The 11291-nt window shown below is 54.0% G+C and overlaps 2 protein-coding genes across 9 annotated transcripts in view; one reads left to right on the top strand and one right to left on the bottom strand.

Annotated features, from left to right (window-relative positions):
- The first annotated feature begins 13 nt into the window (after positions 1 to 13).
- Positions 14 to 9290, top strand: nde1 (nudE neurodevelopment protein 1). Of its 5 annotated transcripts, XM_069180697.1 has the most exons (10): positions 14 to 221; positions 495 to 604; positions 2096 to 2202; positions 2768 to 2921; positions 5048 to 5196; positions 5476 to 5612; positions 5771 to 5962; positions 6197 to 6282; positions 6693 to 6847; positions 7242 to 9290. In XM_069180697.1, exons 3-10 carry the CDS (start codon positions 2117 to 2119, stop codon positions 7333 to 7335), a joined length of 1053 nt encoding a protein of 350 aa, XP_069036798.1. In that variant the 5' UTR covers positions 14 to 221; positions 495 to 604; positions 2096 to 2116; the 3' UTR covers positions 7336 to 9290. The 5 variants fall into 5 exon arrangements, with proteins under 5 accessions (XP_069036798.1, XP_069036796.1, XP_069036795.1 ...); XM_069180695.1 differs by lacking the exon at positions 495 to 604; XM_069180694.1 differs by lacking the exons at positions 14 to 221; positions 495 to 604 and adding an exon at positions 632 to 928.
- Positions 9291 to 9379: 89 nt separating this feature from the next.
- Positions 9380 to 11291, bottom strand: part of LOC102698361 (myosin-11) — a 34974-nt gene continuing 33062 nt past the window's right edge. For 3 of the 4 annotated variants that reach the window (XM_069180685.1, XM_069180686.1, XM_069180687.1), the window contains one exon: positions 9380 to 11084. In XM_069180685.1, the coding sequence (XP_069036786.1) occupies positions 10949 to 11084 (136 nt within the window). In that variant the 3' untranslated portion in view covers positions 9380 to 10948. The remainder of the gene's footprint in view (positions 11085 to 11291) is intronic. The other variant, XM_015360611.2, reaches the window with a different exon arrangement.

The following is an 11291-nucleotide window of genomic DNA, read 5'->3' as shown; positions in this document are numbered from 1 at the left end:
GCTCGGCAAGCTGTCGCAAACGTGCGCACACTGCCGCCCGGCGGGGAAAGGGTAGTTACGACACTCGTCACAACACGTGGGGGGCGGTTACAATACAAGTTGCGTTTCACTTCGATACTGTTGGGATTTTTTCGCCTTATAACTTGTGCGCGTACCATTTGATACTCATTCATCTGTGTGCAAACATATTTTATGCAGTGCCGAGTAAGGGTGCAGACGAGGTAAATGAAGTGTTTTTTAATTAGTCCCGCGAGCTAGCTAAGGGTTCTGAACGTTATGCGTCTCTAATTAGGTTACCTAATGGACTGACCATGTTCTGGGATGTTGTGTTTTACGATTTTATGTCATCTCGTAGCTAACCACCTCCAGGATTAGACGGTTTAAAATATCCTTTCAGATCTGTGACGATTTCCTGCACGTATTATTCATGTTATTTTGTACAGGATAGGTGCTTCGCCGTATGATGAGGATTGTTTGGTGTTTTTTTCGTTCAGCGGTGTGGCCAGCTATAGTTCAGGAGAACCGGGACAGAGTCTTCAGAGGGAAAAGTCCGACTGCATCTCTCCCGCACAGGAGCGAGTTGTGCTGATTGTGAAATGCACTGGTTTGTGCTTCTCGAAAACCTTAGGGGGCAGACGTTTCGGTCTGTATCCAACCTGTCCCTTCTCCGTCGCTGCCTGCAGCAACAGGCGCCCTTGCACGCCGGGGCGGTTCGGGAAGAACCAAGCCACACACACACACGCCCGGAGCCCGATTGGCCGAGAGGGCCGCCGGCTGGGCCGCTGTCGTCACCCCCCGCCAGCCAATGGCAGGCGGCTGCGTCCTGCCTTGTGATGGTTTGGATTTAGCGACGTTGGGCGCCGCAGTTTTCCTCGTCTCCTTGCCGCGGCTGGGGCTCTCGGACTTTTTTTTTATTTTATTTTGCACGGTATTACTCTGTCCTTTTTTTTTGTGTGTGTGTGTGTGAGACGTGGGCCTGGTGCTGCCCCAGGGGGGGGGAGACACGCGCCGGGGTCCCTTTGTGTTCGGACCCGGGTTCGGAATCGGGATTCTCGGCCGCGCGCGGGGTTCGGGCGCCCCGGCGGAGGAGCCAACGTGAGCGGAGGCGTCGGCTCGGCTGCCCAGGGGCCGTGCCCTGGGCGTGGGGTCCCCACCCGAGCGGCGCTCGCAGGTCGGTGCCGTCCGCTGGCTCGGAAGTTGTGGTTCCGCTTTGCTTTGTTTGCATGCAACGGCGACGGGGCCAAGTGTGCGTGTTTGTTTTTCGCGTTACGTACACATCGCTACACAATTGCGGCGAACGCCAAACAGCGGGCTTGGACACAAGCGTCGCCAGAGGGATAATCTGAGGAGCTGGCTGTATTTGTGTTGGCACCGGGACTGGGGCAGCCGGGGATGTGTGTGCGGGGCACCGCGCCTGGGGACTGAGTTACAAGTGTAGTTCGAAGTTGGCAAGGCATGCATCTGGATTCACGGTGGTGATGGTTTTAGGCAAACGTTATATTGACCCATAAAGTCTCATGATAGCAAAAGGGGTTCGCAATGTCGTGGCAGGAGTGATGATTCCACAACCCCATCTCAGTAAAGGATAGCCGATGTAGCTCTCTCCAGACTCCCGCTTGTGGGGTGACCCAGGCGGTTCGGGACTTATGTTGGCTCTTGGTCGGTTGGTAGCCGTTTTAAGATATTGCGTTTGACTGCTCGAGTGAGTTTCATACTGGCGAGTCGGTGCCCTCCTCTGCGTGTCACACGGGGCGTCTTTCCGCATCGTAATACGATACAGCGATAATCTGCAGCTCAGCTCAGCATGTGAAACCTGTCCTGTCCGGGCCCTTCCAGGATAGAAACTCAAGCTCTGCGGGAGAACGTCCCCCCACCTGGGGACGACCTATGCAGCCTCAGTCGTGGAATATTTCCTTTCATAACCGGGCGGTAGGAGGAATGTCGTGTTTTTCCCGTCGCTCTTCCCGATATAATAAACTTCACAAGGGCGAGAGGCCCGAGTCCGAGGTGCCAGACCGCAGCGCCGTGCGACGTTGATCTGCTCTCTGGTTTTGTTTAAACGCGGTTCCCTGTCGTGTCTCTTCCCCTTCTCCAGACTGCCTGGAGACGGAGCGCCATGACGGAGGCCGTCGCTCCCAAGTTGTGCTCGCTGGAGGAGGAGCTGCGTTACTGGAAGGAGGCGGCGGAGAAGTACCGGCAGAGGTAGGGGAATCCGGGGGCTCACCTGCCTCAGTCGCCAGTGGGATACCCCCCCCCTGAAGGGCGGCCGGGCTTCCGTGTGTCTTAGCTGACCGGTCTGTCCTCGGTCGCTGCGCGCAGCCGTGTGCGTTTTGCGCCGCGTCCAATATTGCGAGGGGCAGCGCCGTATCCGGAGGGGCCGCTCAGCCAGCCGGTCCAGTCACGCCGAGAGCCACGGCTGCAGAAAGTCAGGGTTATCCGCCCGTAGTTCAGAAGCCAGGACTGCTTTACAAAGCGTTTCAGGTTTGATTGTAAGGGTGCACAGCTCCTGCCAAGACTGTTAATATCCAAGGCTGCTCAGGAGACAGACAGGCAGGCAGTTTTCCCACCTTTTCCAAGCTCAGGTTATTTGAAATACTGCGGTTCCTAGCCCACGTTCCACGCCCCCGTGGGTGAGAAAGCGATCAGCCTTCGGGGCATGGAGTTGCGAGCCGCGTAGCGCCATGGGAACCGTGACAAGAGGGGGCGCCCTGTGCGCCGGCGACGCGGGTCCGAGCTGAGCGGCCTGTTCTCTCCCCCGGCCCGGCAGCGCGGAGGAGGCCCAGGACGAGCTGCAGGAGTTCCAGCAGATGAGCCGGGATTACGAGCAGGAGCTGGAGGCGGAGCTGAAGCAGTGCGAGGCGCGGAACCGCGAGCTGCTGACGCACAACAACCGCCTGCGCATGGAGCTGGAGACCTACAAGGTACCGCGCCGCAGCCGAGCTCGGGGACGGGGAGGGTGTTCTCTGTATGACTTCTGACGTTTTCTTCCCTCCTGTTAAAAACGAAGACAAGGCCTTGGCTCCCTGGATCTCCTCCTGCTGTGTTCTGCAAGAGACCTCTATACCCCCCCCCCCCCGCCAGACGTGTTTCCTGAGCCGAGTTCTATGTTTCGGCGTTTCCACTTGTCGTCTGGTTCGTGTCTCCCTCTTCCCTTTGAAGACGAGGATTGGGATGACTTGGTCCCGAAGTGACCCTTCCTAGTCGATTTGGTCAGGACCAAAAAGGGGGTCCTTATTAGCCGGGAGCCTGTTCTGCTTCCCAAAGACGGTCTTGTGGGATAAACAAGACGCGTTGTTCCTTGATTGTGGCTTTCCCGGTATTGCGAAGCCACGGGGCACGGTCTCGGGAAGTGTCATTCTGGGAACTTGTCTCTCCTTGAATGCAGTTTCTTTACACGCTTGTCATTATACAACTCGCCTGGCTGCCTCCTGAAAACATGATCGGTTAGAGAACCTTCAGTGTTGGTTTCATCCTGGTTGAAGCACCGTTGCTCAGAGTCATTCAGGTGTTATTTGGTGCCACCTTCCAGTTGGAGTCACCCGGGAGTTCATCGGTCAAGCACTCTCTGAAATGAAGAGATAAAGTGATGGATCAGTAACATAGCAGTGTTCAGAGGGGCCATGTATTCTTACTGTATTGAGTCTTGGGGGACTTGTACTTGGGTGACTGTTTTGCCTCCTGTCTTTGTCAATGCTTTCATTGTTCCTGATCACTCTCCTGCCCCCAGGGTTATGGTCTGGGATGCTGGCAGTCCGGCGTGCTGTCTCTTGGTGGCATGATCAGGGACCACACAGACTTGCATTTCACTTTTACACGGCTCTGCCTGCCTTTTCTAGCCCAGCACGACACGGGCGGGTTTGTCCCTCACAGCCCGAGAACGGAGCTGAACTCAAATGCGAGGTGTTACCAGCCGCCTCTGAATGCAGATAACTAAATCGGCATTGATTTGTCATGCCGTTTGATGGTGGCCTTGCCCCCCTGTGTGTCAAGAGTCTGGGTGTCGGTGTTAACTCTTAGCTTTAAAGTCTGAATTCGGTGCAGTCAGACCTGCTTTTCATGACCTGGGAAACAACGCCAGTCGAACCGTTCTTGAACAGGATGTGACGACACCAGTTCGAGCTTCCCTAAGCCACCACTTGACTTCCTGGTCTGCCCCACGAGGGACCCCGGGGGGCTTACAGACTGGCAGACCGGCCTGTATGACCGCGTTGTCCTGGTTCAGAGGTCGTGAAGCCGGCTGCCTGGCGGTTTTCAGATCGCCTCTTGAAGTAACTGCACTAAGACTGGTCAAGCGTCTGTCCTTCGGTGCAGTCGGCTCGTGACCGGACTTGTGTTTGCTCTGCTCTGGGATGCGCAGGTGTGAACGGCGCTATAAAAGGGCAGATGTTTGTTGTTTTGAATTCTCGGCAAAGAACGCCTTGTTTCCTCGGAGGTGCCCATCTGTGCAGCGCCCGTTTGGCTGTGCCGATGAGGTCAGCCGGGGGACCTGAGCACAATCCCGGATTCACAGCCGCAGGCCTCCGGGCACAGCCTGGAACAGAGGGCTGATTGTGACCCAGGAAGCAGCTGATAGTTATTTCAGAGCAGCGCCTGGAAGGAGGAAAGCAATGAAATAGGATCTCCTTATTCTCTGACAGCGAGAGCTTTTTCGTTTTGCGCCGGCTGCTCTCCCACGCCTGAAGAGCGAGGCAGAAGGAGAAAGAGATGAAAGGCAGGAGCTCCTCGGTCAGCCCACTTTCACGCTGGAGCACTCATACTGAGTTTTTATTTTAGCTTTCTTAGTGCCGTTCTTGCATTGGTAGAGGGTAGTTTTGCAGCGCGTGAAACAAATGACCGAGGACTGTCAAACCTTTTAGCTGTGCTGTGCAAGCTTTGGGAGGGTGTAATTCTTCTCCGACTGCCCCTCAGACAGGATGACAACGATGTCCCTTGGTGCAAGTGACAGGCTCTCGCTGGGAACAGCAGCAGCTCAGCACGGCTCTGCCGTGCTGTAACAGTTGAGACATGCGTGACCCTGTATTCCTCGTTTTGTGTTCGGCCCTGCCAGGAGAAGTTTGAGGCCCAGCACTCGGAGGCGTTCAGGCAGATCTCGACTCTGGAGGGCGACCTCGCCGAGACCACGGCCGTCAGGGACCAGCTGCAGAAGTACATCAGGGAGCTGGAGCAGGCCAATGATGACCTGGAGAGAGCCAAGAGGTCAGCCTGCGGGCCGCAGCAGGGGGGGGTTTAAATGTTTGGCTGAGCTGTCTGTGCCGCGCTCAAGCTCTTGAAGTAGTTTAATATTGATGGAAATAGAAAAGCAGTGCTACTTTTCCTATCGTTTCCTATTTGGACCGGAAAGGAGAGGCTTTGATTTACTGTGAAATACAGGAGTAGAGTCTGCTGATGTTTTCCCAAGTAGCACTTCCATCCAGAGCAATTCCAATCCCGTAATCCCATCTCTTGCCTGACTTGCCTCCCCGTCGTGCCCCGCAGGGCCACCATCATGTCCCTGGAGGACTTTGAGCAGCGGATGAACCAGGTGATCGAGAGGAACGCCTTCCTGGAGAGCGAACTGGATGAGAAGGAGAACCTGCTGGAGTCCGTGCAGAGACTCAAGGACGAGGCCAGGGGTGAGAGGGGCTGGGACGTGCGACCAAGTGGGCGGCAGGGCTTGTTTGGTGGAGGGGGGGTTGGCTCATGAAGAACTGCACTTGTTAAAGTGAGGTTGCGGTCTGCTCGGCCGTGAGCGGTCTGACCTCACGTACCTTCGTCTCGCCTTTCCCGGCAGACCTGCGCCAGGAGCTGGCCGTGCAGCAGAAGCAGGAGCGCAGGCCCTCTCTGAGCGCGGCGGCCAAGGAGGGAGAGAAGGCCGAGTCGCCGGCGCGGCCCCCATCGGCGCTCCCTTCCTTGCCGGGCACTCCCGGGGGGCCCCGCATGACCCCCAGCACCTTCGCCACTCCTCCGTCCTCCTACCGCCGAGGTGAGACCCCCCCCTCCGCGGGGCGCGCGGCCTCTCGAAGACAGAGGTGCCGCTGCCCTCTTTCTCACTGGGACCGGGGCTCGGGCAGGGCTGTGAGGAGGCTGCTCTTGTACAGCACTGCAGGAGGGATTCTGTACAGTACTCCGGGACTGAATGGGTCTTCCTGACGTGCCTGGTGTTGAGCATTCAGCCCGACTGCAGTTCCAGCGTGTGTGTTTGTGTCTGTCCGTGCAGGCGACGGGCTCACCGGTACCCCCCTCACCACCTCGGCCCGGATATCTGCGCTCAACATTGTCGGGGAGCTGCTGAGGAAAGTGGGGGTAAGAGCTGGACGGTTTGCTCAGTCTCGGCAGGACAATTTGAAGTCCCGTTTTAAAATCCGAACGACCATTCCAATGCCATTTACAATTACATTCATCTCACGGCTTTATGCCTGCAGTATACCTTTTTTCTTTTCCAGTAATTGTAGTTTCAGAAGTGAATTTTTATGGTGGTCATAGAACCTTCCTAACCAAGAATTTTCATTAGTGTTTCCCCAAAGTCTGTCAGAGCACGTGCCAGCCTGTCACTGTTAAATTGGCTCAAGCTATTCTCCTTCTTTCGGCTGTGCTGGGGGCTCTTTCGGCAGGAGCTGGGGTGTCCAGCGACCTGCAGGTTTGGGGGTTGCATTAGCGGCGGGCTCGGGGCCCGACACAGAGCCCCGTTGACCGCGTGGTCGTTGCCGTTTCAGAACCTGGAGGCGAAGCTGGCTTCCTGTCGGGACTTCGTTAACGACCAGTCGCCTGGCCGCCTCGCGCCCTGTAACCGAGCCGGCAGCGCTGCTCCCTCGAGAGAGAGCCCCGAAAGCAAGGCCGCCCCCAACTGTCTGCCGCTCTTCGACAAGGGGTGAGACGAGACTACCGTGGGTGCCAAAGCCCTTACCCAGCATGCCTTGGAACAGTTTGACACAGAGGTTGTTTCTACTGTCTGTGGATCACCTGGTCCTGCTGTCACCTGCAGAACAGGGCCTGCAGCAGAGCCCGTCAGACCTGGGCGCTGGGTCGCTCGTGGTGGTGATGGCAGCAGGACAGGAATCTCTGGGGCAGCTGTGCAGAGAATTGAGCCCTGCTGTCCTTGCCCTGTCCTCCAGGTTCATGTCTGTCCATATGAGAGCTGGGCCACTTTCCCCATGAAGCCTGGAAGCTGTTGTTCTGTTATCAAAGCAGAGCTTAACACAGCCTGAACTTAAGAACTTCAGTCAGCAGTCCTGATTTTGTATACCCTTTTTTTTTTTCTGCAGGTTGGCAAAGCGTTTGGAGTTTGGACCAGCGCCCTCTAGTGTAGCCTCCCAGACTGCACAGTCACCTCAGGGTGTGGTGAAAATTTTACTTTGAGAGGGCCCTCACTCCCCCCCACCAATGCCTGCAGGTCACTTCACCCTAGTCTCCTGCTTGGAGGATCATGCTCCCCTGTGAGGACAAAAAACACATTAAACCACTAACCATTCCGAGTGACTGCTCAGCTGTCCGATCAGGGGACACCTGCAGGTGGGAAGAGAGAACTGGGGGTTTCGGAGCTGACGGAGATTTTGCTATGTAGCTGCTGCAGCCTTCGTAGGGCATTTAACTGTCTCCTGACCTTCTGCTAGAAATAAATGCGGAACGACTTGGTTTGTTAAACTTCGCTGTAACTGGTTTCACACACACAACACGCAGTGCCTGCTGAGGCACAGGGATCTGTTTTACGGCTGCACTGATCTTCACAGTCAATGGCAATTCAGCCCAGGAGGAAGAGGACTTTGTGAGACAAGTCGGCGGACCCCGTGTGCCTGCTGGGGCGGTAATGCTTGCCCGTAGCTGCTGATGTGGCTGAGGATGGGCTACGGACCTTCACAAGCTGGGCTGCCCAGGAGGCCTGTAGGGTGGGACTTTTTCCAAGACTCATGCACATTGGCTAATGTTTTTCACGGAGCAACCCAAGGGGAACAGCTGTGGTTCTTTGGGGTGAAATGCGCCGCGACAATGACTCAGAGACAAGGTCTGCCTGCACATGCGCAGACCACGACAGGAATCGGTGCTTGCCGACCAGCCTCTTGCCAAAGCCTTTGCTTTCGTTTGGTTTTCCTCAGTTTTGTGTGAAGCCGAATCCATGCCTGACACAACAAACAGGTGTGAGCTCAGCCCTCGCCTTGTACCAACTTCACCTTTCGGTCAGAGTACAGACGCAGACTAGCAAAAACATGCATTGCTGTGCTTCAGGGGCTTTGGGACTGAAGCTCCATTCTGTTAAAAAACCAAAGCCTGTGTCTGTGTTTCTATGAGGTAAGCCCTGTATTTGGCGTGGAAGGGTGGTCCAAGTTCTGTGGTTTAAAAGGCAGTGTGCACACTTCATGGAAAAATGTGTGTGTAAAATACCAGCTGCAGTAAGCAAATATGGTTAACCCTCTCAGGATCAACTTCCATACTGTAGCTAATGAGGAATGCCCTAGAGAAAGCAATGCCACCTGCTTAAATCAGATTTGCCTAGACACAAATTTAGATCCTAAGTGGCTGTTGGTTCTGTTGTAGTTTTTAATGCCATTAATTTTTCTGCACTCTTCCTGGCCTGAATGTCATTGCCAGTGACTGCTTACTTCCCGTTGGGGTGCGTGCTCATGGGGAACTGCACCAGAGCCTGCAGGGCCAGCGCAGCAGCTCTTGGGGGCTGGTGTGTAGTCCCCGCTGGGTGGCGATGGTGCCGTCTGCACTGAAGAGGTCACTGGTGCAGCCGCCGTGTCCAGGAGTGGGCTCAAGGGACTGTTTCTGGCCACAGGAATGAGTTCTGGGCAGCTGATGTTTGTGAAGGGGCAGAGGGTGGTTGAAATTGGGGGGAGGAACATATCTGCACTTTCTCCATGTTAAAGCATGGATCAGAAGTGATAAATAGCAGTGCAGCACAGAGGAGTTGTCCAAGCTACTTCTGTATTGAATCACCAACATTACTGAAAAGGATTTTCTCCTTTCATTTTTGTGTTAAATTGGTTTTATGGAGGTAGAAGGTTGATGTACTATTAAGCAATATCTCACTGTAGACAATATACTGTAATAAGCTTACCATATTTGAGGTACAGATTTTTTTCCCCCCTAAATGAAGGAAGTGGTTAAAAAAAAGGCACTAGGTGGAAATGGTGGTGTCTGCTTTTCTGTGTTATACTGACATGTAATGGTATGCTCACTGCTCTAGGCTCCCAGCTATCCCCACACTAGGCTAGTGTCTATGCTCCAGCTTCTATTGTACACAACGGAGGCTTGGTTACTTGTCTTTTTTTATACCCAGCTGTGTGTAGTGTATTAAAACTACTTGTACATACCCCTGACGTGTTCCCCATTTCAAGTTGGAAAACTCGGCAAGTTGTTCACTGTGCATATTTTCAGTCTCCCTCAAGAATGGACACATCGCTTTAGATTGTGAGATCACATTTTATTTTTAGATGTGCAAGTGGCTTCACAAATACACAGCTACCAGTGCCACAGAAGATGTCAAAACAAGTATAATGGTGAAATTCTGGTTACTCAGATACAGTATCTTTCCCTGTGATCAGTGTATGGCTTGTGTATTCACCCTGAAAAGTCTTGAACAAGGAAACACAGGCAGTGGAAAGAGACTGGCCTTCAGGGAGACAAAGCACTTCATAAGGATTAAATTGAGAAGACTTTAGCTGGGAGGGGCATTAGTACAGTCAGGGTAGAGGCAATAACTAAATGGAGGGCCTGTTCTATAAAATTGTGAGACAAAAAAAACTTAAATATACACTAGTAAGTTAATATTGCAGCAAATTTAAAACAATGGGCAGGACAGTCTTATTGCAGTAGGACAAGAGGACCAAACCACTGTGGAGGTTGCCCCACGAGTTTAAAAGATCTAAGAGTTAATAATGAACAGATAAAGGAGGGGCTTTTAAATATAATTAAAACAAGTTAAAAAGCTCAGGGCTTGTGCCATTGCTTTTCAGGACTTTCCCTCCCCCCCCCCCCCCACTGCAGAGCATGATGGGTTTAGGAGAATGACCAAGAACAGGACGTGTCCACACTTTTAATCTCAAGTCAAACACCATCTAGTGGCCCAGTACACTACTGCAGTCTGGCATCTGCCTGTAATTAGCAGCCACCAACGAGGTCACTTCCTGAGTATACTCAGATGTATTCTTCCACGAAATGAGTACTGAATAGCTTTTTTTTTTTTTAAATCCAGCTATTCCAGTTTATTTGTAATAGCCATTACTCATTTCTGCAACATTAAGAAGCCACCGCATGCATGCAGTTCAAGTTGATTTATTTTGATGACCCGTACCAGAACTCAACATTTATGGGTTTGTTTCCACCCAATCTGGAAGTGGTTACTGCTAACCTGGGACAAATGAGGCAATTCATCTGAAATAACTAACCGTCTGCCCAACACTGAGCACACAGTAGGCACTATGGGCGTGCCAGGGTGCTGCCCTATGGTTTCAGACATCTTTGCCAACCCTCTCCATCTGATGTTGGCTGAAGAGGTTCCTGCAAGCCTTCTTCAGACACTGCTACTCCGCTACAAGTGAAAACCGGGGAAGGGCCACCTCTAGCGATAGGATCTCTCCCGTGAAAGAGGTCTCCTTTCTGACCTGGTTTGATGCTCCATGGAGACCATGAATCAGACTAAGTCCCCTTTAAGCGACAGATGAAAAGCCTTTGCGTTTAAAGATTTTATTCTGGGCACCATGTGGGGGATCCAGGGGGAGAAGGAAGTAGGGGGGTGTGTTAACAAGCAAAAGCACAAGAACACCACATCACAACAAAACCCTCACACTCGGAACAAACAGTGGTTTCGGCTCGAGGTGCCAGCGGCCCCCCTGCACGCTGCAGGGCGGCGCGTTCGGCTTGCAGTGCTGGTGGGATTGGGGGGGGGGGGGGAGAATCCTTGTCCATGGCGAAGTCGTCCGTTGCTTTGCTGCCGCGGTGAGAAGCGTGCCCGGGCGGCGCGGCGGCGGCTCTAGTCGTTGGCCTTGGTCCCGTTGAAGTCTCCCTCCCGCGCGTCCGCCTCCTCGTCGGAAGCCTCCGCGTTGTCGACCACCCCCCGGCGGCCGGCCCCCCGCCGCGGCGCGCTGAAGGCCGGCTCGTTTCCCCGCCTGCGCCGGAGACCGCAGAGACGAGAGGGTGAGGGTCGCCACGCCAACGGGGGGGGGGTTTAAAAGTGTGAATCGAGTTTGCTAGAGTAAGACCAGGGCTCATTCATGATCTGCAAAGCCCCCTGCTGGAGCTTCCATATCCCCAGCGAAGCATCTTTAGAGTGGCCGATTGCTGGCTGTCAAAAGCCATGTACACACTGAACAGAA

Source organism: Lepisosteus oculatus, chromosome 19 (assembly GCF_040954835.1).
Source record: "Lepisosteus oculatus isolate fLepOcu1 chromosome 19, fLepOcu1.hap2, whole genome shotgun sequence".
NCBI lineage: Eukaryota > Metazoa > Chordata > Actinopteri > Semionotiformes > Lepisosteidae > Lepisosteus > Lepisosteus oculatus.
This window is presented reverse-complemented; position numbering and strand designations above follow the sequence as displayed.

Excerpts from the sequence above, each read along its gene's own strand:
- nde1 (XM_069180694.1), top strand. The coding sequence starts at position 806 with ATGGCAGGCGGCTGCGTCCTGCCTTGTGATGGTTTGGATTTAGCGACG. Across the intron at positions 5,963-6,196 it reads TCCGTCCTCCTACCGCCGAG|GCGACGGGCTCACCGGTACC; the intron begins GTGAGACCCCCC and ends CTGTCCGTGCAG. Across the intron at positions 6,848-7,241 it reads CTGCCGCTCTTCGACAAGGG|GTTGGCAAAGCGTTTGGAGT; the intron begins GTGAGACGAGAC and ends TTTTTTCTGCAG.